The sequence below is a fragment of the Physeter macrocephalus genome, chromosome 1 (genome assembly GCF_002837175.3).
Source record: "Physeter macrocephalus isolate SW-GA chromosome 1, ASM283717v5, whole genome shotgun sequence".
NCBI classification, from domain to species: domain Eukaryota; kingdom Metazoa; phylum Chordata; class Mammalia; order Artiodactyla; family Physeteridae; genus Physeter; species Physeter macrocephalus.
The window spans coordinates 118,368,965-118,389,521 of NC_041214.2; the positions used below are offsets into that span (position 1 = coordinate 118,368,965).

The 20,557-nt window shown below is 37.1% G+C and overlaps 1 protein-coding gene across 5 annotated transcripts in view; it reads right to left on the reverse strand.

The window, feature by feature from the left end:
- Positions 1-14,125, reverse strand: part of ARL13B (ARF like GTPase 13B) — a 77,535-nt gene extending 63,410 nt beyond the window's left edge. For 2 of the 5 annotated variants that reach the window (XM_055086052.1, XM_007101622.4), the window contains exon 1: positions 13,781-14,125. In XM_055086052.1, the coding sequence (XP_054942027.1) occupies positions 13,781-13,839 (59 nt within the window). In that variant the 5' untranslated portion in view covers positions 13,840-14,125. Of the gene's footprint in view, positions 1-3,587; positions 3,814-13,780 lie in introns of those variants that run through there. The other 3 variants (XM_007101625.4, XM_055086053.1, XM_055086056.1) reach the window with 3 other exon arrangements.
- Between the last annotated feature and the right edge of the window lie 6,432 nt (positions 14,126-20,557).

The window sequence follows — 20,557 nt, forward strand, 5'->3', positions numbered from 1 at the left end:
AACGGGAGAGACCACAACAGTGAGAGGCCCGCGTACGGCAAAAAAAAAAAAAAAAAAAAAAAAAAAAAGAAAGAAGTAAATTATAGGTTATATCATACGTTAGAGGTGATTAGGTACTATAGAAAAAAGAATAAAGTAGAGCAGGATATGGATTGTAGTTTCACATAGGTGATCAGGGCAGGCCTCACTGAGAGAAGGTAAAGTCTGAGCAAGGTCTTGAAGGAGGGAGTTACTTATGCAAATATCTGGGGCAAGAGAGTACAGCTGGGGCAAAGGCAAGGAAGCCAGTGTGGTAAAACCCAGTGAGACAGGAGCAGGGAAGAAGGACAGGAAGTCAGAAACGCATCAGAGGCCAGATAACGTAGGGCCTTGTAGGCCATGGTGAGGACTTTGGTTTTTGTAAGTGAAATTAATTTACTCTTCATGTTAATTTCCTTTGTTATCCAGGAGCCTTAGTCTTTTGTAAATGCTTCAACCATCCCTATATCCACCATGAAGAATAAACTAAAGTACGTCTATGCTTGCGTCAGTGTTAAGTCATAATTAGCAGCATCCCCACACCCCATTCCCAGTCAGTCAGTGGTGGGGTCAGTGGAAATGCCAAAGAGGCACACAGCAGATTATGAATTTACGGATCTGAGGTAGTATGTGAGGTCTGGGTACTTCTATCCACGGGAAAGTTTTACCTGTATTATCAACTTTGAAAAATATGTTTACTTCTTAAGGAAGCTTTGAGATATGTAGAGTATAACTACTATTTTGTTTGAAGAATTCATAACTTCCAAATATCAAAGAACAAAATTTAAGTACAAAATAATTTCTTAAATAAAATATAATAAATGACTATCCAAAAAAGATGGATTGTATAGCATTTAAACAATATTTTGGATAAATATTTTGGAATATTTTGGAAGTTACTACATATATAATGAATTAGACAATAGTAAAGCTAATTCAATTTCTCTTTAATAATTTATTTCAAGATCTATAGTGCTTCAAACATCACCATGACCAAAACAATTACTTTTGGGGAACAAATCCCCATTTTCTGCTTGTTTGCATCATTTATTCTGTAATTATTGATTAGGCACCGATTACACAGTAGCAAACAAACATCCACAATCCCTAGCCATCATAAACCTTAGAGCCTAGCAAGAAAAGAGGCATTAGAGATTTATGTGTGATGACTGTTGTAAAACGAAAGCACAGGCAGGCACAGGAAGAGATAGCAGCTGACCATGCCTATTCTAGAAGTCACAGAAGACCACACAGCAAACATATATCAACTGGGTCAGCAGTTCCTGGGAACATCATGGATCCTTTTCCCATCCCTTATGAGCCAGAGTAAAAAATCTCAAATATACCTTTTTGAGGAAAATGGCCCTTCATTCTCTACTACAAAGGTAGCATTTTATGTTTCCCCCCCTCCATTCTTGTCAAGATTTCAGTTAAAAAAAAAAAAAATCACTGTCCAAATAATTACTTTTACACATTTTGAAACATTACTCTTAAAGCAGCTATCAAGGAAAAATGTTAGGTTTTACCTTAAAAGCTTTCCTTTTTTAAACAGAATATTAGGTTCAAACAAAAAAAAGTTCTTCAAACATGAAAATCACTTTGGAAAATTATAATCATGCTGAGACTGGCACGAAATAAGTCTCTCTGGATTTCTACTTTTATTTTGACTACACTTGCAAGTACACAGCTAATCTTTAATATCATTATGCCATATACTTGAAAACACAGCTTTAATTAAGTATTTGAGGTAATTAAAGCCTTAATGAAAGAACATAACATTAGCAGTACAAATGAAAATCACAGCATGAATTACTGCAATGCCTGATAACAAAGCATTAAATTTATACTTTCAGAATAGAATGGGTTTAAAAGGCTAACAATCACCTAACACTCAAAATTCTATGGAACTCTTTAAACATTGAATATATTCAATCTAAAACATTTTAAAATGTACATGTCATTATAGCTTTTTAAAATAAGATAAATTATCACTGGGAACAGTTTGGCTGTGATGCTATGTAACAACAGAGAAATAAAAAACTATGTTTTTTAGTCTTATGATTATTGATCAAATACACTAGTCCTTCAACTGAAAAAATAATAAACAGTGTTCTTAGGTTTATAGTGTCTAGAAAGTTGACACTAGCAATAAAAGCAATCATTTAGTCATTTGGTCAGGAAGTAATTCAATAAAAGTACATAAGGCATTTGAGTACTATGGACACAAAAATTCCTGAGACATGATTTCTATCCCAGGGTGCTCATCATCTAATGAGAATGACTAAAACGTAAACAAATATTTGTACATTATGACACTATGACAGTTTAAAATGCTTATCAATATATACAAGATGCTAAAGGAATACAGAGCAAGAAGACTTTATTCAGCCTAGAGATACAGGAGAAGGTCTGGGAAGCTTCTTACACAAGGTGATGATGCCTCAGCTAAGTTCTTAAAATGTAGAAGTTTGCCGAGCAAGGGGAAGGTGAAAATAGGAGGAAGGATGAAGAGGTTCCAGACTAAGAACACTGCCTGAGAAGACACCACACCAAGGAGGTAAGAACTGGCAGGGTGCTGAGTTGCTAAACCCAGGCATTAAGAGCACATCTCAGGAAAGCAGCCTTAAGCAAAAGGAGAACATGCTTGTTACATTCATACACAATCACAACTCAATACAACTGTGTATTGAGTCTAAAAGGAACCCGACATACTTCTACTTAAGGAACCAGTATCATAATATAGGTAATAATGTGACCTTCCCAGAAGTTGAAAGTGATCACTTAGCTCTTATTACAGTTATCCCTGAGTATTGAATTATATACCAAACTAGAAAGGCTGACATGGAAAGGACTCTGTTGTAAGATGTACAGTATGTTTCTACTAGTAACAAGTAACATATAGGGATTGTGGGTACTCTGATATATAGCCACAAACTTGGTGTTAGAGCAGCCTGTGTTCAAATCCCAAAATTGCCATTTCCAAGCTATATGACCTGGGACACATTATTTAACTTCTCAGAATTTCATCAGTAAAATGGGATAATAAAAATATCCATCCCATAGGGATGTGGTGAAATTACATAAGACATGCAAGTAAGGTGTACAATGCTTGTGGCACTCAGTAAGTGCTCAACCTATAGCTGTTCTTATTACAGAATAAAATTCAAGACAGGGAGTCTACAAATGAGACCAGCGAGATGGGCAGGGACCAGATTATAGAGCAGGATTAATGGGTTCAGTTTTGCACATGTTGACAGTAGTGCTTGTCTCACACTGAAGTCTGAAGCTGGAGGAGAGACCTGGACTGGGATTATGAGACATATACGTGGTAGTTAAAACTATAAGAACAGATGAAAGAGACCAGAAGGAAGAAGAGCCAGGGGACAGGGAACACAGAACCCCAAGAACCTTTGAAGAAACCCTTAAAATTGTAGCCAGAAAGAAATGACACCAAAGAAACGGCAGCGATGGGAACAGTTTCCAGAAGGGTTAAGAGATGAACAATATCAAATACTACAAAGTTTTGTAAAATAAAAGGATCTTTTTGGTAATTGCCACAAATTAAGTACCTCAGAAATAAATGCTCTCAGCTTTTCCCAAACCCTGCAATACCAACGCTTTGAATTTATATGGCGTGTCTTGATAGTTCAAAGCTATTTTACCCTATCATTTATCTTCATGCTGTCCCTGCAAGTAGAGCAGATACAAGTTACCCAAGGTTACAGTGCTAATAAAAATTAGTTAACAGCAGTTTCCATGGGAAGTTTAAAAACAATGGTTTGTAAAAATAATTATTATTATTTTAAAGGGAAACTTGAACCATCTCGTTTATCGTAAAATTTACTCACATTTATAAACACACACACACACACACACACACACACACACACACACACACACACACAGAGATACAAACCAGATAGCCAGGTAGTCTGGCTCATTTTCATCAAAATATTTTGGAATTTTTTTCCCCACATTTCAGTCTATCACAATCATAACCTACTTCCTAGAGCTAAGAGAAGGTAGATTACCTAATAATAGGTAGATTACTAAGGTTATGAATTGCATGTTGTTAATAAAACCTAACCATGATGTTAATGAAAATCTAACAATGGCATTTTTCTGTTTAAAATCCTTAAACAGAATCAAATCCAAACTCTGCAGCCTCTTCTTCTGCACTCCCCAGCAAGCCTTTAAGGCTGGGGTTTCCCCCAGTCCTTCTTGCCCATGCATGTTAACACAGCAAATAAACCTTAACTTATTCATGCAACTTTTCATACAGTCTTCTCAACTAGAACTTGTCTTAACTCTGCAGCCCCAGGATCAAATGTGCTGAGCATACATCATGCATCTTTACTGAATGAAAGAACATAAACATACTTTCTGATACCCCATTTACTAAGTAAACACTAAGTAAAATTAAAATATATAACTTTAAGTTGAGAACATACATAATGGATTTAATTTATATAAATCTTCACAAAGTAACAGTTCAATATTAGAGAATGTAATTAAAATTACCTATTTTCTTACATCAAACTGACTGAAGTTTTCTGAATAAATTTACATGCTTATGGTTTCAAGGTAATAATTACCAGTGAGAAATATTTTTAAAACTAAAATAATTCTGAGTTAAAAAAAAAAAGTAGGGATTGATTAAGAGAGCCAAAGACTGTTTTACATATTTTATCTCAGGGTCCCTTTTTATATAACAGATATAGAAATTAATATGTCTAAAATATAAGCCACATAATATTAGCATTTTGAACTTAGACTCAGAAAACATTTGAATTCTGAATCTTTTCTTAAAGACATTATTACAATCTTTTGAACATTTACAACTCTAAACTTCCTCATCTGTCAGCTAAGGAAGACAATACTTCAAAAGAGATAATTACATAAAACCTATTCCTAACTTCAAAAATGTTATGCAGGGCTTCCCTGGTGGCGCAGTGGTTGAGAGTCCGCCTGCCGATGCAGGGGACACGGGTTCGTGCCCCGGGCCGGGAAGATCCCACATGCCGCGGAACAGCTGGGCCCGTGAGCCATGGCCGCTGAGCCTGCGCGTCCGGAGCCTGTGCTCCGCAACGGGAGAGGCCGCAACAGCGAGAGGCCCGCGTACCGCAAAAAAAAAAAAAAAATGTTATGCAAGTTAAAATAAAGCACTTCACTGAAACACTATGAAGCAAAATTTAACACATCAAAATTAATATGTATTACTTAAAATATTTAAAACTACATGGAGCAATTTAACAAATACATATGAAAAGGGACTTGGGAATACTGTTTTATGATATATTGTGAGAAAACAAAAAACTTACCACAAAAAAAATACAATGAAAAAATTTTACCAAAAACATTTATGGTGTGATTTTATTATACAAATGCACTATTTTCTGACATTTTAATTCAGATTGTAGAGTCCAGGATAATACTGCATCAAAATAACTCTCTAAATTTATGAAGCACTAAAAAGAGGGCAAAACTTGGGGTTATATGCTACCTTTGAAGTCCTGATCAAGTGAAATTATTAGTATCAGTTTGTTCATTTCTAAAATATAAAGGTTAGATAATGTAAACTATGGACTTTAGCTAATGATATATTACTATGTTCATCAATTGTAACAAATGTACCCCACTAATGAAAGATGTTAATAATAGTGGAAACTAGGAGGAGGGAAGGTATATGGGAGCTCTCTGTACTTTCTGCTGAGTTTTTCTGTAAACCTAAAATTGATCTAAAATGAAAACTATTTTTTTAATTGAAAAATAAAATAAAATATAAAGGGGTAGAATCAAAATATCTCTAGATCTCTTTCCTAAAATTCTGAGATTCTTACTATGAATAAACAAGAAGCTGTAGGAGGATAAAAAGAAGTGTAAGCTATTCCACTTCTGCCCATGGCACATCAGATAATCCTTGCTAATCTGTATGTACAGCTTAATTAAGAAATTAAGAACCAGCCATTTCTATAAATAGTCTAGGATTTACAGTTATATTTACTTAGACCAAGCAAGATGGCTAATAGGGTGCTGTTTCCCCATTGAAAAAATTCCTAGCAGAGATAACATACCACATCATGGCATGTTTTACCAGATACCATACTGATACACAGAAAGCACCAATCCACAATGCTTACTGTGACATGTGAGTCTCTTCTTTTAGACTTGGCCACAGTGAATAACAATCTACTAATAAACTTGAATTAAAGCTTTGGTAGGCTGAATTGTGACAAGGAAAAACACAGATGGGTAAGAAACTAGTTTTAGCTAGTGGTTACCTCAGGGAAGGGATGGTATGAGACAAATAGGGTGCAGGGAGCTTCAAGGATTTATCCATTTCTTCAGAAAAAAACTGAAATGTGATGACCAAAGGTTAATATTTGTAAAACCTAGGTAGTGAGCACATGAGTACTTACTATATTTTTCTTGTTCTTTAAATACTGGTAAAAATATGTTTTTACTATTTTAAATTATACTACATAATTCTTGCTGCCAAAATTACTTCCTTTAAATTGATGTTAATTTTCTGCCTCTCTAGGTGGGCTGTTCCTGAAATCATGCTCATGGAAAGCATAGGAAGCACAAATTTCTTCAAGACCCAGGTAAAATTACACCCTTTCCAAAATTCTGCTTCCAACACTTGCTAGAATCTTGGAAATCATCTTTAAACTCATATATTCTATCATATGTTATATTACCATTTCATCAACTAGATGCTACCTGGTATAAATAATCGGAGTTGTGAGTATGTAAATGATAATACATAAAGGTTAGGAACTGCTGACAGGGTCCAGATATTTACTGAGAACCATGACTTGACAGACCTTGTGCTCTGTACCCTGGATGAAGGCTGCTCCCTATACACAAAATAAATTTCAACAGAGATTCAAATGTTAAAAATTAAAACATAAAAGTACTAGAAAAAAAAAGTATAGGTGAATATAATCTTGGAGTGGTGATGAACTTCCTAAATATTACACTGAAAGAAGATACATTTGAATTTAAAAAATTTAATGTTTATGCTTCAGAAACCATCAAAAAATTTAAAAACATAACAAAAGAAAGAAAAGTATCTGCAACATATACTAGAGTGAAAGGGTTACTAGTATAAACGTTTAAAAAATCTTTTAGAAAAATCAATAAGAAAATGGACCTGTGCCAATAGAAAAACAGCAAAGGGAATCACTGGGAAATTCTCAAAAGAAGAAATACAAATGTCTAAGGGAAAAAACTTTTAACCTTACCAGTAATCAAGAAAATAGAAACTAAAAGCAGATAACATTTCCCCCATAACCTGGAAAAAATGAAAAAGTGATGGCTTCTATTTTTTGAGGAAAAAAGCACTCTCTTACCCTGCTGGTAGGAGTAGAAATTGGTTTAAAAAAACAAGAAGTCTTTCTGAAGAGCAATTTGGCAATATATATCACACACCTTAAACTTTTTCATATCATTTGATTTGGAATTCCATTTCCAAAGACATTTATATAAGGATGCTCACCAAGGCATTGTTGATAACAGTAAAAAAAAAATTTAAACATTCTAAATATTTAATAACAGGAATAATTAAAAATAATTAAAAATAATTCACTTTGGTGAATCTACTCAACACGTTACTCTGCTGCTATTAAAAAGATGTTGAACAAAAATATGTAATGATGTAAAATGATGTTAATTATACATTAAGGCAAAATAAATAAATAAAAAGCTATGAAATAGCACTTTATTTTCTCATTATTGTTTAAAAAAATTTACATGTATGTAAGAGATTCTACACCAAAATACAAAAACTGGTAATCTCTGGTGGGTGAGATTGTGAGTTAACTTAAATTTGCCCCTTTCTGCTTAACTGTGCTTTCAATGTTCTACAATAAACATGCATTACCTTTAAATAACAATAAATATACATTACTTTTAAATGTTTTTATTTCTTTTTTAATTTTGTTTATTTTTTTATACAGCATGCTCTTATTAGTTATCTATTTTATTAAATGTTTTTAAATAACAGCAGCTCCTGTCCACAAGACATCCTGTATGACTAGGCAAACTGAATAAACATTACAATACATGGTAAGTAGAGACCAATACAAGGGGCTAATAAGCAAACACAATGCAAGGTAAAGAATCTAGCTGGAATTCAAAGAATTTCCTGAAGGAGAGAATCTCCCAAGTGAGATTTAAGTATAATTAGGAACAGTCAAAAAAGAGAAGGGCATTCAGGGAGGAATGGAGGGACTAGAGAACTTAAATACCCTAAATCTGGAATGACAGGAAGAAAAAGAATGGCTTATGATGAGTCCATATAGCCAGACTCAGGTCAAATTGCAAGTATTCTGTAAGTAATAAGTTTGGATGTTATCCTGAAGGCAATTAGGAAAGACTTAAGGTTTAAAATCAGCTGCATACTAAAAAGATCATTGACAGTATGGAGCATTAATCAGAGGGGAACAGTGGAAAGTATGTCAAAGAGATCTGGGAGAGGAATAATGGAAACCTTATCTAAAACGGAGCAGTGGGTATGAAAAGGCTGAAAGAGTGCAAGACACACAAATTGTACTAAGTAGGTATAAACCAAAGGATTTGATGATTTGAGATAACAAAGCACAAAGAGGTGTGCAGGATTACTCTTGGCTTCTGATGTGGGTAAAAGGAAGGCAGAAGCAATTTGGCATGAGAGAAGATGTAAGTTCACTTTTAGATGTGTTCAGATTGAAGATTCTGTGGTAACTGAATATGTAAGTCTTAAGTGGTGGATGAGTCTTTGTGCTGGAAATATGGACTTGAGAGTCAATGTTGAGGTGGTAGCTGAAGTCTCTCTATATGGTGCGACTGACCATAAAGGGAGAATATGTAGAAGAAGAAAAGAGAGTTGAAGACAGAATCTGAAGCAAACTTGGGAGTCGGATGAAGAACGGCTAACTGGCAAAAAGATATAGAAAAGGAAATAGGCGGAAAGGTGAAAAAATTTTAAATTCAGGAAAAAGAAATAAGAGAATTCCAAGAAGAGAGTGATCTTAAGTGTCAATTGATGCCAAAAGATTGAAAAGCATCCATTGGATTTAATAACCAGGCAGCATCTGGTGTAGCAAGAAAAACTGAAGGGTCTGGGTGAAAGCCTTCTACTGCAGGAAGTTAAGGAATGCTTGAGAGGGGAGGAAGCTGAGAAGGTACCACTCATACATTGCCAATTGTTAAGTGTGGAGTAAAGGGAAGGAAGAAGGGTATCGGCTGCAGGGACAGGGTTGTTTAGGATGGTAGACACAGAATAACAACCTCCCAAAGATGTCCACATCCTAATTCCCAAAACCTGTGACTATGTTTTCTTACATGGCACAAGGAACTTTGTAGATGTGATTAAGCTAAAGGATCTTGGATGGGGAGCTTATCTTGGAATATCCAGGTAGGCCTGATGTAATTACAAGAGTCCTTCCTTATAAAAAGGAAGCAGGAGAGCACAGAAGAGAGAAGACGTTATGATAAGACGTTATGATGTTGGCTTTGAAGACGGAAGAAGGGGGTCACAAGCGAAGAATGCAGGCAGCCTCTTTCTTTGCTAGAAAAGGCAAAGAAAAACAGATTCTCCCCTAGACCCTCCAGAAAGTATGCAAGCAATCCTGCTGACCCATTTTAGACTTCTGATCTCAGAACTGTAGGATAATAAACTTGTTTAAGTCACTAAGTTGATAGCAATTTGTTACAGCAGCATTAAGAAACATTTCATTTGGTTTATTTTTTGGGTAAGAGAGGCTTGAGCACGTTTACGTACTAAAGGAAGAACAGAAACGAAGCTCTGAAGACAGAAGAGAAAGAGATTTTGTATTTTTGATGATAAAATTGGACAATAAATTTTTGGATAAAAGTGTAGGTTTAGTCTTGTATCCCAGAAGTTCTTTCTGTGATCTCTGACTGAGTGCTGCACCCCTAAAGTTCCCAGGAAATGGGAAGAAATGGAATTAAGCACACAGATGTAAGAATTAGACTTGGAAAGAAAAAGGAACCCTTCTTCCACTAACAGAAAGAGAGGAAAGGAGGGTTATCTATACTGATAAGTATAAAATGAATTGAAGAAGGTAACCTACTAATCAGCACTTATCTCCTAAGATCAGAGGTATTATTTGCTGAGTAACTACTATGTGCAAAGCATCAAGTACTTGCATACATTTTCTTTCTCAAAATGTTATAAAACAAAAATTATCCACACTTGACTGGGGGGAAAGTGCCAAAACTCCTAAGATTCAGACGCAAATCTGTTTGACTCAAAACACTATACTGAGAAATCTGGCAGACACCACAATAAGCAAGTGCCCAAGGTTAAAAGCAGCAGTAATAAGACATATCAAAATCATGTACCCCTTGATATGATGTACTGAAAAGGACACTTCACCTCCATGGTATTTCCTTTACCCATTTATGCAGCAACATCTTTGTAAGGGGTATTCTACAAAACAATTGACAGGTACTCTTAAATGTCTCAAGGTTATGAAAGACAAGGAAAACCTGCAGAACTATTATAGATTGAGGGAGAACAGACACACAACAAAGCAATGTGGAATCCTTGATTAGATCCTGGACAGGGAAAAAAAGCATTAGATGTTAAAATGAGTGAACTCAGAATAAAATCTATAATTTAGTTAATAGTACAGTACCAAAGTTAATCCCTTAGCTTTGATCACTGTATTATGATCTCAAAATAAAAAGTTAAAAAAAAAACTACTATAGTGCACTGCTTCTACAGCAGCAAGCCACTTACTTATCTGTGAGTATAGCTTTTAGTCTATTCAAGGTTAATTTTACATAGCTGCAGAGCCTACGTTAGGTTCTCTCTGGTGGTTAACAATCGCAGATACAGTGTTCCTGAATTCCCTAGCATCCTGGTCTGACTCCTGACCTAGACTGGTACTTTTAACTCTTGACCTCTGACTCCTGCTTTGTCCCTATCACACGTTCTGAATATGCCATCTAATCCCTGATCCCAGTCTCTAGAATAATATGCTTGCTGGGAGAGAATCTTAGTGAGAACAGGTGGTAAATCCAAAGGGTGCAGTATACAGTAGTTAAGTCAGCAAAGTAATCTCAGAACATAGTGTATTAATAATGATCATCTTCTCTCTTACATACACTCACTTCTCACACTTACAAACATATCTTCATAAAATATAAACGTGGGGGACTTCCCTGGTGGCACAGTGCTTAAGAATCCACCTGCCAATGCAGGGGACACGGGTTCAATCCCTGGTCAGGGAAGATCCAACATGTCATGGAGCAACTAAGGCCATGCACCACAACTACTGAGCCTGTGCTCTAGAGCCCGTGAGTCACAACTAATGAAGCCCATGCGCCCTAGGGCCCGAGTGCTGCAACTACTGGTCCCGCATGCTGCAACTACCGGGCCCACGTGCTTCAACTACTGCAGCCCGCGTGCCTAGAGTGTGTGCTCCGCAACAAGAGAAGCCACAGCAATGAGAAGCCCACGCACTTCAACGAAGAGTAGCCCCTGCTCGCCGCAACTAGACAAAGCCCGCGCGCAACAAAAACCCAATACAGCCAAAAAATATATATACATATATATGTATAAAAACATGAAAAGGAATCTCAGTAAGGAACAGCACAGCCTAAAACTTAAAAAATACAGAACAATATACCTAAGTGCACAAAATTTGATATATTTTTAAAATCAGCTTGCTCACCTCTCATTTATTCCAGTAAGTGGACTACTTCCTTAATATTTACTTAAGGATTTGCTAAGGAGTAATCAAACTACATAAAATACTATGCAAATATTATTCAGCCACTATTATGAACCAGGCATTGAACAAAGGTACTTAAAAGATAGGTGTAACCCAATTTGTTTTTAAGTCCTTTGACAGTTAGCTCTATCCAACAATGAGAGATTTTACCCATGTCCTTCATATTATGCCATGATCTAGTTCAGTAAGGTCCAATAAAAATACACTGCAAGCCACACATATAAGTTTAAATTTTCTAGTAACTGCCTTTTAAAAAATGAAAATAAAAGGTGAAAATAACGTACATATTATATTTTATTTAATACAGTATATGCAAATGTTATCATTTCAACATGTAATCAAACTGAAAAAAAGACTGATAATTTACCTTTTTCCCTTCTGCATATTACATCTTCAAAATCCACTTTGTATTATACACTTACAGCATGTCAATTCTGACTAGGCACATTTCAAATGCTCAACAGCCACATGCAACTAGTCACTACCCTATTGGACAGCTCAGATCTTGATGCTACTACTTATTAAAGAAGAAAATAAACTGAGTTATAGGGTTAAATTTCAATTCTGCTTTATTAATCAAATCCAATTATCTGTTCCACTTGGAAATCAATACATCCTCTGTTCTCTGAACTGTCTTCTTTAATCATCCCAGAGACTATTATACTATAGCTACTGGGAGAAGCAAACACAAAGAATGATAAATTAAATTGAAAATTCCTTTGGAGTGCAAAGTTTTTGAATGTTTTTAGTTAAAAGGACACATGCTACTACTGTGCTCTCTTACAAAAATAAAATATATTTTTTAAAAACCAGACATAGAGGAAAAACATAAAGGGCCATCTATTATGAATAACCCTCCTATCTTAGTAGAGACTGGGCAATCAGACCAGAACATGATTAAAACAAATTAAATCAGAGTCTACACACCCAAACACATCTTTGACTCTTAAAAGTTGATCACATCACTTATATCTAAAAGATTCACATCCATTTATGAGTTAATAACGGGAGAAGAATTCAAAAGTTTCATTTAAAGCAAATTTCCAAATATAGGCATATAGTTTTCCTTATAAGTGTAGCTTTTCAGAGTCATTCTTTAAAGGATAGTTCATCCTTATGGCAAATACTTATTTGAAATGCTAATGATTGAAAAACCCAAAACTTTTGCTATAATTTACCCTTGGCCTAATTCTAAAGTAGAATTATAAAAAATCAACATTATTTATAAAGACCAACTAACTTAAGGTACCTTTATTGGTTGAGCAGCTCAATTTTAAAAGCATCATTTTCACTGACTTCTTCCTAGCACAGTGCCTGGCACATGGTATTTTCTCAGCAAATGAATGAATACCAAGTAGCAGGCTCTAAATATTAATACATCTAGCATTCAAAATGAAACATCAAGAAGTGGACTCTTTCAACTAAAGGGCTTAATCTCATATAAAAATTGAAGCTACACTACAGTTAAGAACACTTTCCATCAGTTATTCTCATTTAATACAAAACTCCTAAAGCATAAATACTATCATTCTCATTCAATATGAGGAGGATGGGGCCAAAAGTGGTTAAGTCATATAATTATTAAGTAGTGGAGCCAGATTTCAAGCCCAAGTTCTCAAACAAAATGTGTGTGTTGGGAAGGGGTTTGTGGATGTTATGAAAACTATATTCCATTCTTCCCTATTAAAAAAAAATTCCCATTACAAAAGTTTCAGAGGAAAAATACACAATTCCACACACACACACACAAAATCCACAACTTTTTAAGAAATTAGGACCCATTTAAATTATAACAATAATAAGCATTACGGATGAGAACTTAACTGCAACTAAACATTAAGTCTACGTTCTCCTATCGCTCCCTGAGGGGATATATCAAACTGGGAGGGAAAGCATCCCCTGCGGCCTGGGAGACTCGTCCAGGCGCAAAGAGGACAGGCGGCGCCCCGTCCGACCCTTGGGGCGCAGCTGCCCCCTCCTCTAGAAAGACACCCGGCCAACCGGCTCCAGCCTACCTGACGGGCTCCCGCCACCGCTTGAACCAGCTGCAGCAGTTGGCCATCAGACTGAACATCCCAGGCCGCTCCTCCCGCCACCTCCCATCCGAGCCCGGAGCGGAGATGGGCCGCTAGTTGTCCTGGGCCGAGTCTGGGGGGCCGCCGCCGCTGCGAGGCGCCCCTGACGAGGATGGGCCCGGAGGAGAGGCCGGGCGGGAGGTGAGGGCGGTCAGTCCGAGAACCAAGGCCAATAACCGCGCCGACCAGCGAGCGGAATACTGCGCTCCTCGCCCCAGCACAGAGAGGCCAAAAGCGCAGTTTCACAAACCCGGGAAGGGTTTGCTGGGCCGACCAGAGAAAACCCCCGCGTCAACGTGCTGACGTTCCTCCCAGGCGCGGAAGGCCCTCCCCAAGTACCGCCCATGCGCTTCTCCAATCACCGTTCGATGGCCCGCCGCAGAGGGCTCTGAGTGGCTAAAGCGGCCCGGCTCCCCGCCCCCGCCGGAGAGGTGGGAGGGAGAAGGGGGCGTGGTCTTGAAGAGGCGGTGGGGGGAGTTGAAGGTGGTTCTCGTAGCTAGGCAACGGAAGCGTCTAGAGTTGAGTTGAGGGATTTCCGATAGCTCTTAGGCTAAGACCGATCTGCATACCCATCCAAACTGTGTGAGGGTGCTGCTCCTCGTCTGTCTCCAACCCCAGCTGAGATCCAGAGATCTCAGGTCTTGTGCATGTTTTGTTTTGTTTTGTTTCATGAAGTAAGGATGAGGATCCTGTGGAATTCCAGCCAACTCTGGCTGCACAAGTACAGAAACAATACACTGGGGCAATTAAGAACGAGGGGAAAACTCATTTGCTAACTATCCAATAGTTCAGATGAGAGTGAAGTTTTAATCTGTATAACGTTTATTGCTGTTTGCTACATAAAATATGAAATGGAAATTTATGATATTTGTTGTGTGTGGGGTTATGTTTACAAAAGAAATAATATGCTTATTGTAGAAAGTGTGAAGAAAGACTGAAAAAGGAACAAGATGAAGAAAATAAGATCTCACACTCACCACCCAAAGATAACCAGTGTTAATATTTTGATGTATATTCTTTCCAGGATTTTTAGATACATAGATTGCTAGGTATTTGGTTTCTGCAAAATGGAGAGCATGATCTACTGGTTGTTTTGTAACATGCTTTATTTTAAAGAGATATGTAATATCTGCTTTTCCTTTATATTCTTTGGAAATAAGTAAATGACAAATACATTCCTATAGGAAAAAAATGAATGCATTATATGTAGGGACCCGTGTGTCCACTTTGTCTCCACTTAAATATATATTTTCAAATCCTGGTAAAAGGAGAGAGGGCCCTGGGAAGCCCAGTGTATCCAAGAGAAAATAATTGTTTGGGATTAAGGTAGTTCTAGTTTGTTGGGGTTTCTTTTGCGGTACGCGGGCCTCTCACTGTTGAGGCCTCTCCCGTTGCGGAGCACAGGCTCCGGACGCGCAGGCTCAGTGGCCATGGCTCACGGGCCCAGCCGCTCCGTGGCATGTGAGATCCTCCTGGCCTGGGGCACGAACCCGTGTCCCCTGCATCGGCAGGCAGACTCTCAACCACTGCACCACCAGGGAAGCCCAAGGTAGATCTAGTTTTAAAATTATTTTCTGTCTTTTACTAATTCATGTAACCCTAATTTAAACACATATACATCTCTTACAACTTACTGGCTCTGAACTCAAGTACCCTATCTGTAAAATGACAATGAAAATACCTACTTTGCAGGGTTGCTAAGGTGATGAAATGAGAGAAATAAAGCTCAGGTGCAATTTCTAACAAATAATAGATAGCAGATTTTTGAAGTTGGTGTCCCTGTCCGATAAATATTTATGGTATATATCCCCCTACCTCTGTCTCCAAACTGCTAGGGATCTTGTTCACTATTCTTATTGTCCTGCCTTGATAACTTCAATTTTCTTTCCAGATGCTCAAGGCTGTATGACCTCAACTGGTTTTCCTAACTGAACCGGCCCTTCCTCATCAGTGCTAGACTGTCTCTGCCCAGACTGTCCTGTCCAGACACTATAATACCTCTATAACTACATTTAATATAGTTAACTCTTCTAAAATTCTTTCCTCCCTTGGCTTTTCACAATTATATACTCTCATGGTTATCTTCTGATCTCACCGGTTATTCCTCTTTCAGCTTCCTATATGTATTCTCTAAGATCTGACCTTATCCCTCTGCTTTCCCCTTTAAAAAACATGTTCTCTTGGAGAGTCTAATAACTATTTCTGTGCCTGAAGAGCCCTACTACACTTACTATCCTTGAGCATTTCTGGAACTATACTCAACCCCTGCTCTACTTCATGTCTACTTTAATTCTGTTAGTGATACATTACCAAACATTTCTGGTACCAACATACAGTTGGTCAGTTAGTTAACTAGCTGACCATTAGTTTTTCAATATATTAAGTGATTTGGTAGACATATGTGCTGCTCACTATTTCCAGTTCTCTTTTTCTTTTACAAGCACATGTGATAGTTATTCCCACCTTCTTGAAGTCATGGGACCTGCTTTGTTCAGTGAAATGTGAGTGTAGCGGTTATATCACTTCTTGGTGAAAGCATTTAAGAGCTGGTCCACAATTCTCCATGTTCTATCGTCCCTTGCTACGGTAACTGTGGAAGCCTACTTTAACTCTGAAGGTACTACAATATAAAAACAGCATGGAATGCTGAGCCAACACATGGAAGACAGCTGCCTAGAAAGTCCTGTAGTAGACTTCCTATGAGCAAGAAATAAACCCTTATTTTAACCTGCTATAATTTTGTGGCTGTCTGACTACAGTACAACCTAGTTTGTTCTGAATGAAAAAAACAATCTTGCTGTCACCATCCTAATTAAGACTCTTGTTTCATCTCCCAGAGATTGTTGAATTTGCATCCTAAATGTCACGTGGTTACTTTTTTTTCTCCAGTTTTATTGAGGTAAAATTGACAAATAAAATTGTAATATATTTGAATTGTACAATCTTATGCTTTGATATATATGAAAATGTATGTATACATGTATACGTATATGTATACATTGTGAAATGATTTCCACAATCAAATTAATTAACACATCCACCACCTCACATAGTTACCTTTCCTTCTTTCTTCTTTTTTTTTGTGAGAATTTGCTACTCTCTTAGCAAATTTCAAGTATACAATACAGTATAATTAACTATAGTCACCATGCTATAGTTTAGATCCTCAAAACTTATTCATTTTATAACTGAAAGTTTGTACCCTTTTATCAGCCTCTCCCCATTTCCCCACCCCTCAGCCCCTGAAACCACCATTCTACTCTCCGTTTCTATGAATTTGACTTTTAAAAAACTCTACATGTAAGTGATTACATGCAGAATTTGTCTTTCTCTGTCTGGTTTATTTCACTTAGCATAATGCCCTACTGCCATACATAAATGTGCAACATAGATAGATAGATTTCACATGTTCCTTATCCATTCACCTGTTGATTGACACTTCGGTGTTTTTTCCATTGTTGGCTCTTGTAAATAATGCTGTAATAAATTTGGGAGTACAGATGTCTCTTCAAGAGAGTGATTTCATTTCCTTTGGATATATAACCAGAAGTGAAATTGACAGATCTGCTGACTGGGAAATAACCTCACAACATAACAGCTGTGAGTTGAATTTTATTTAGGACTTACTGAGGACTGTAGCCCAGGAGACAGCCTCTCAGATAGCTCTGAGGAACTGCTCTGAAGAGGTTCATATATATATATGAATTTTTTGGCTGGAAAATACATGTAGTCAAGCATACATCTTGGTAAAAGATTACTGCTAATCACATAAACATATATCTCCAGTTAAGGATTTTAGTGCTTGTCTATGTATAGGAAGATGCAAGAATCTGGGGTCATTGAAATTCTTCCTTAGATACACTTCTTAACTATCTTGGGGGTCCATAGATCCAAAACACAGAACACTTTATCCTGAATTCCTTTCAGCATGTATTTGTAAGTCAGTGAATGTAGTGGCTAATGACTTGATCCTTGTAGAACTGGAATTGTGGGCAACACTCTATGTTTACAGATCATATGGTAGTTCTATTTTTAATTTCTTGAGAAACTTCTGTACTGTTTTCTATAATGGTTGTACTGATGTGTACATTCCCACCAACAGTGAACAAGGGTTCCCTTTTCTCCACATCCTCACCAACACTTGTTATTTCTTGTATAAATGTTACTTGGTTTCTAATCTGATCCATTTTGTAAGCATTTAACAAATAACATTCTTAAAGTACAACCATTAAAATCACTCTATCTAAAACAAACAAACAAATAAAACAAGACAGGTCCTCAATGCCTGTGGTTTAACTACTTTAGTATTTGTTTTTACAAAGCAAATATTAAAATATTATTGTAGAAAAGTAAAATACATAAATCAGAAAAAAGAAAATGATTCATAACCCCACCACTGAAAATGATCACTGTTGATATTAGGGCATAAATATTCCCAGATATATATATATATATGTATGTATATATTTTGGCTGTGTTGGGTCTTGGTTGCTGCACGTGGGCTTTCTCTAGTTGCAGCCAGCGGGGGCTATTCTTCGCTGCGGTGCACGGGCTTCTCATTGCAGTGGCTTCTCTTGTTGCAGAGCACAGGCTCTAGGCGCATGGGCTTCAGTAGTTGTGGCACAAGGGCTCAGTAGTTGTGGCACACGGGCTCAGTAGTTGCGGCTCACGGGCTCTAGAGCGCAGGCTCAGTAGTTGTGGCGCACAGGCTTAGTTGCTCCGCGGCATGTGGGATCTTCCTGGACCAGGGCTTGAAGCAGTGTCCCCTGCATTGGCAGGTGGTTTCTTAACCACTGTGCCACCAGGGAAATCCCCTCCCAGACTTATATTTTTAAACTGAATTTTGTTGAATGTTTATGTACCAGTCACTGTTCTAGGCACCAGGAATATAGCTGTGAACAAAACATTAAAAAATTCCTGCCCTCATGGATTTTACATTCTAGTGGTTGTTGACTGAAAAAAAAATGCACAACGTGAGAGTTGCACGTTAGGTTTTATTGGGGGCAAAATGAGTACTATAGCCTGGGAAAGAGCATCTCAGATAACTCTGAGGCACTGCTCCAAAGAGGCAGGGGGAAGGTCAGTATTATATATGACTTTAGTGAAGGGGGGTACATGCAGTCAAGCACACATTTTGGCAGAGGCTTGCTGCTAGTGACGAGGAGCAGATGTCACTGTTAATGATTTTACTGCTTTTCTAGATATGAGGAGATGCAAGAATTTGTGCTCATAAAATCTTCTGAAATTATCTAACTATCTGAAGGCCTGTTCTGTCAGTTTTTCCCAGAGCACAGAGTGCCTCATTCCTGATTACCCGGAACTCCTTTCAGAGTGTGTTGAAGGTCAGCGGCTGCAGTGGCTAGTGACTTAATCTTTGTAGAGGCAGATGGCAAGTGCCAATTTTAGTTGGCATGGTGGAGAGAGATGAGGATGCAGGTAAGAGACATAATTAATAAGTAAATGGGACAATATACCAGTAGAAGATTATATGGAGAAATGTAAAACTGGGTGAGGGAATGGGATTAGAATTAGGACTAGGAAAAGGGATTAGATTAGCAGTTAAATTTTGAATAAGATTTAATTGCATATTTAAAAGTATACTGAAAACAAATTTTGGCCAAGTGAAATTGACCAAATGTTAATCAATATTGAGCTAAAGGCAAAATCATCTTCACAGAGTGAACTTATGCAATAAATTAAAAACTTGAAAATTTTATCCAAAGATGTATTATTAAATTTCATTTTCAACATTTCAGGGTATTATTTTTCAAAGTTCAACATTACAGTGTAGGTAGGACACATTGACAACTATTGTTAGCACTGTGATGTACATTTGTGGTCTTGAAATGACTTAAAACTTCACATTCAGTTGGAGTCTTTGAAAGATCAAGATTTTTCCTTTAGGTACCTTGCATTTCTCCAACATTTCTTTCTTCATACTCTTTATATTTTTTAATGTCTGTATGGGAGATGATTTGTTATGAATGCTGTTGATTCATGATTTTGGAAGTTTTCCCTCGTGAAATTTTGAGAACTCAAAAATGATATTCTACTTCTAATTCTTCCTAACAAATGAGGAAAGACTCATGGCCTAAATGCATTTAAATATTCAATAATTAAATATAGTATTTAAAGGTCGTTTTGTTTTATGTTCTGATTGCTAGCCCACCAAACAATTCTACCGAGATTAGAATTATATTTATAATTAAATCACTTGGGGTGGGAATAAAGTGGTGAATAGATTAACATGTAGATTCAGACATAGCAAGAAGGAAGAGAATTTAAAAGAGGGAAGAATATGGATATATTCAACAATTCCTTTGCAAATTTTCTTAGAAAAAGTGACTCTAATATCAATTTTCATCCACCTGGATCATAAAACCACAGACAGCTAGAGCTGGAATACACCCTTAAAAGATCATCAGCCTGTTGACTTTCACTCACACACATAGGAAATCAATTGATATTGTTCACTGGGCAGAAATACTGGAATGATAGTAGTAAGTGTGCCTTAACTATGTGCTACTCTTTAACACACTAATTGCTTCACGTGTGTTATCTCTTTAAATTCTTCTGTTAACACTGTGAAAACCTACTACTATCTCCATTTTACGGATGATACAACTAGTAAGCTGCAGAGCATTGCCGTTTGAATCCAGGCGGTTTAGCTCCAAAGGCAGCCTTAAACATTAAGTAACATATTTCAAATGCACTTGC